At 41.0% G+C, this 5,059-nt stretch overlaps 1 protein-coding gene across 1 annotated transcript; it reads right to left on the bottom strand.

The window, feature by feature from the left end:
* Positions 1-1,789: 1,789 nt before the first annotated feature.
* On the bottom strand, positions 1,790-2,926 carry LOC126702362 (uncharacterized). Its single transcript, XM_050401057.1, has one exon. It carries the CDS (start codon positions 2,924-2,926, stop codon positions 1,790-1,792), a length of 1,137 nt encoding a protein of 378 aa, XP_050257014.1.
* Between the last annotated feature and the right edge of the window lie 2,133 nt (positions 2,927-5,059).

The following is a 5,059-nucleotide window of genomic DNA, read 5'->3' as shown; positions in this document are numbered from 1 at the left end:
ATCCTTCCTTCAGATAATGGACGATGGGAGTCATCCACTCATCTTGTTCTTTAATTTTCAGAACCTGCTCACCTTCTGTGCTTGGTTGCCCCCTTATCTCTACACATAGTTCGGAGGTCGCATTGTAGTCGTCTAACAAGGCCAATCTTGCTAGGAAGTCAGCTTTTGCATTTTTGGCCTGAGGGATTTGCACAAAGTCTAGTCTGTCAAGGTGTTGCGAGAGTTGTTGGATGATCATTAGGTACTTCTGCATCCTCTCTTCTTTGGCTTCATAATCTCCCTTCACTTGTCCAATTATTAGCTAAGAATCAGCTTGGACAATGAGATTCTTTGCTGCAAGAGCTTTTGCTAGGCTTAGTCCTATTAGCAATGCTTCATACTTTGCCTCGTTATTTGTTGCTGAGAATTGTAGTCTAACCGCCCTTCAATATTTCTCCTTCTAGAGATATGAGCACTACTCCTGCTCCTCCTACTTTCTTCGTGGCGGACCCATTTGTTTGGATCATCCATGTTTTCAGGGGGAGTTCTTCCTTATAGGGGTAAGTGAATTCTGTGATGAAGTTTGCTAGTACTTGGGCTTTGATTGTTGCTCGAGGCCGATATTCGATGTCAAATTGGCCCAGTTCAATTGCTCCTTGGAATGCTTTGCTGGTATAGTAGACTGGCTTCTGGACATTTTCTTCTTCTCTGATTAGTGTTGAACTCATTGCGGTGTTAGACACTGCTAAGTAGAGGAACAGCTTCTCTCCCATCATCGAGGGACTTAGCAATGGTGGCTTCATCAAGTACTCTTTTAATTTTGCAAGGGCTTCTTCACATTTGTCAGTCCACTGAAAGGCCTTTTTTAATACCTTGAAGAATGGCATGCACTTATCCATTGCTTTGGAGACGAATCTATTTAGAGCTACGACCTTTCCTGTCAGGCTCTGAACCTCCTTCATTGTTTTTGGTGATTTGACCTCTATTATTGCCTTCACTTTGTCTGGATTTGCCTCTATGCCTCATTGGGACACCATGAATCTTAAGAATTTTCCTGAAGCAATAGCAAAAACACACTTTGTAGGGTTTAATTTCATATTTTACTTATGTAGTATGCTGAAGGTTTCTTTCAGATAGTCCAAGTGGTTGGTCTCGTCCTTGCTTTTCACCAGTATATCGTTTATGTATACTTCCACATTCCTTCCAAATTGGTGAGAGAACATGCGGTTCACCAATCTTTGGTATGTGGCTCCTGTGTTCTTCAATCCAAAGAGCATAACTTTGTAGCAGTACAACCCTTGGCTGGTGATGAACTAGGTCTTCTCTTGATCTTCTTCGTCCTTAAGGATCTGGTTGTATCTAGAAAATGCGTCCATGAAACTTAAGAGCTTGTGTCCAGCATTTGAGTCTACCAGTTGATCAATCCTTGGCAATGGGAAGCTATCCTTTGGGCAGGCTTTGTTCAAGTCTGTGAAATCAACGCACATCCTCCATTTGCCATTGCTCTTTTTTACCATTACTATGTTTGCTAGCCAATCTGGGTGGAAGACTACCCTGATGAAACCAGCTTCTAGTAGCTTATCTACTTCCTTAGTTACTGCTTTGTTGCACTCTAGTGCAAATATTCTCTACTTCTGTGGCACAGGTTTGCTTTCTGGGTTGACGTTGAGACAATGCTGTATGATCTTCCTATCAATTCTGGGCATATCCTTGTGTTTACAGGCGAAAACATCTTGGTTTGCCCTTAAGAAGGAAACCATCTTCTTTTTCTCTAGAGTTGGGAGTGCTGATCCTATTTTCAATACCTTTGTCAAATCTCTTGGGACGATCTCAACTTCCTGTGGTGTTTTGACGGTTTGGGGATGGGCTCTAGTTCATTGATCACCCATGTGTGGTTCTCCCCAGATGCTAAGGTAGCTTGGTAGCACTCCTTTGCCAGAACTTGGTCTCCTTTGATTTCTCCTACTCCATGGGTTGTTGGAAACTTCACCTTCAAGTAATATGTTGATGTCGCTGCTTTTAACCTGTGGAGTGCAGGTCTTCCCAAGATGATGTTGTATGTTGAAAGGCAATCAACTATAAGGAAATCAATTTCCTTGGTGACTTGTGCTGGGTAAGTGCCTATAATTATGGTTAGAGTGACGATGTCCCTAGGAACGATTCTATCCCCCGTGAAGCTAACCAGAGGCGAGGTGAAAGGTTTGATTCTTTTCTTATCCAGTTTCATTTGCTGAAACGTAGGTAAGTAAATGATATCTGCTGAGCTTCGGTTGTTAATGAGCACCCGATGGATGTTGAATTCTTTTACTCTGAGCATGCTTACCAATGGATCGTCATGGGGTTGCTTGATGCCGTAACCTTCTCTTTCCGAGAAAACAATATCAAGTTCGTCATTCTTTGGCATCTTCATTGGAGGGACCCACGAATGGATATTGTTTATTTCTCTCCCATGGGCTTTTTTCAGGGACTTTAATGTTCCACTTGCTGTTAGTCCTCTCGAGATCGTCTTTATTTCTCCTGTAGGAGGTTTGCTATCTCCTACTTCCTGATTTCTGTCTTTATCGTCCTTTCGTTGGTATCTGTCAGGCTCCATTTTCCTGACATACTTCTGTAACTTTCCTTGCCAGATTAAAGTCTCCACCTGGTCTTTCAAATGCCTACACTTGTTAGTGCGATGCCCGTGGTCCTGGCAAAACCCATAGTACTTGCTCTTGTCTTTTCTTTCTGTTGGAGTGCTGATTGGCTTCAGCCATTGCAAGGAGGGATCATCCCTTATCTGCATCAGGACCTGCTCAATTGGCATTACTAGAGGAGTAAAGTTGGTGAACTTTGACTTCTTATCTAGAAGTTCCTTCTTTTTCCCTGTGGTCTGCCCAACACTTTGTGTCTTTTTCTTCTTATCGTGATTGCTGCTTGTTCCTTCGTCTCTCTTCCTTTTTCCTTTCATTTCTTTTGCGAGCATTGCATCTTCTGCATTCATTGCATCTTCAGCATTCATGTACTTCTGAGCTTTTCGGAGCAATTCCGTGATTGTTTTTGGTGGACTTTTAGTGATTGAGAAGATGAAATCCCCAAGCAACAACCCTCATGGAAAGTTGTTAGGATGATTTGGTCTTCAGTTTCATCTACCTATAGTAGTTCCCTATTGAATCGGGTAACATACTATCTTAGTGATTCTCCTTCTGCTTGTTGAATGTTGAGAAGATGACCAGTTGGCTTTTTGTGTCTTTGTCCCCTAATGAAATGACGAACAAAACCCTTGCTGAGTTGTTCAAAATTTGCAATAGCTCCTGGGGGTATCTTGCTGAACCATACTCTAACTGCTTCTTTCAATGTCGTTGGGAATGCCCTGCACATCACCTCGTTTGGGGTCATCTGCAATAGTATCAATGTCTTGAATGATTCAATGTGATCTAAGGGATCCTTAGAATCATCATACGACTCCAATTGTGGGAGGCAGAATTTCAGTGGGAGGGGATGGTTCAGTACTTCAGTAGTAAATGGTGTGTCCATCCTTCGAATCATCTCATCCAAATTCTCCCCACCTTTGTCCTTCATGGCACTTTTTAACTAGTTCATCTCCTTCCTCATGTTGCGAAGCTCATTCTCTATCCTAGAAGAATCTTCTCCTAAGGTCCTGTCTCGCCTGTTGGCTTAAGAGTTTGATTCTCTTTCATTCTGGTTTTCACCTTTTCGCCGACGTTTTGCATTTTGGGATTCCATTGTCTTTTGCAGTTCTTCATTCTGGCGAGTCAGCTTTTCCACATTGGCCAAGAGGGCCTGGATTTGTTGTTGTTGTACAGCTTCTTGCTGTTGTGCGATTTCTGATTCCATCTCGTACTTCGAGGAACTCTTTTGTCATTGGGAAAGATGGCTTGAATGATTAGCGATTCCCATAGATGGCACCAAATTGATGATGCAAAAAATCAGCAGTTGAGCTCTTCATCGTAGCGGATGGACGAAGTTGTGATTAGGGTCGTCTCTGTTGGAGGAGAACTTGCAAAATGAACTGGGTGGAAGAGTAACATGCTGGTATGGCATTAGCCAAACCACCTCTGATGCTTAAGTCAATAAGGAAGAAAGATTTTAGAGAGAAATAGACTAGAGAGTGATTTTCGTAGAGTCTTTGTGTGTCCCTTTCGCTTCTGTTGCTTTTTCTTTTATAATTGTGTGCCTCATTAATGGGCAATGAATTGTTATATTTATGCTGAATGGCTAGTGCATTACAAAATCTTTGTCTGAAGTTCATAGCTCATTTTGTGATCGTTGCTCCATCTGTTACGCTTTGTCATCAATAAAAGTAATAAATGCATAACATCGTCTCTTGGTTAATGACAGTTTCAACTTAGTGACGATCGTAAATTTTTGACTCATCAAACAGTTACCACGCTTTTTTATAACAATTTTTTTAAAAAAATATTTCAAAATTAAAAAAAAAAAAAAAAAAAAAACTCCCAAAACATTATCCAACAAATTAAGCTACCATTTTCTACTATAAAAGAAGATTATTGTTGTATGGGCTAAAATCCAAGGGGCCTAAAAAATACGTGGGCTAGATTAATATCCATAATAATTAATTTATAGAAGTGAGTTTCTGGATCAACAATTGAGGTTAAAAAAATAATTTCTCACAATGAACTTATAATAAACAACACCATGGGACAAATTAGGTGACGAAACAAGTTTTTGCTTTATTACTTCTTCCTTGGAATTACCAAGGAGCTTATATACTTAGGCAAATACAAGGTTGAATTCTCACTCAATACTCACTGTATTCTCTCTCTCTTTCTCCTAATTTCTGGATCAGCCACTTATACAGGGGGTATCTCTTCTTTATCCTGGCCTTCCACCTGGATGGTGGGTGATTCTTCTCTAGGATACTTGTCCCATCCTTCTCCTCCCTTCCTTTTAAGGCCATGCTGAATAGGTAACAAGTTGTGATGGTGCTATTCAGGGGTCGTTCAGCCATTAATACGACATGCTTAGTTGGTGCATTGCATTTAATGCGAAGGTGATGGTATCTTTGCCAGGAAGTTTCCTCCAAGACATATCCAGTCAATTACTATTCTTTCCTTGAACT

The sequence above is a fragment of the Quercus robur genome, chromosome 2 (assembly GCF_932294415.1).
Source record: "Quercus robur chromosome 2, dhQueRobu3.1, whole genome shotgun sequence".
Classification (NCBI taxonomy): Eukaryota; Viridiplantae; Streptophyta; class Magnoliopsida; order Fagales; family Fagaceae; genus Quercus; species Quercus robur.
This window is presented reverse-complemented; position numbering and strand designations above follow the sequence as displayed.

Excerpts from the sequence above, each read along its gene's own strand:
- LOC126702362 (XM_050401057.1), bottom strand. The coding sequence starts at position 2,926 with ATGAAAGGAAAAAGGAAGAGAGACGAAGGAACAAGCAGCAATCACGAT.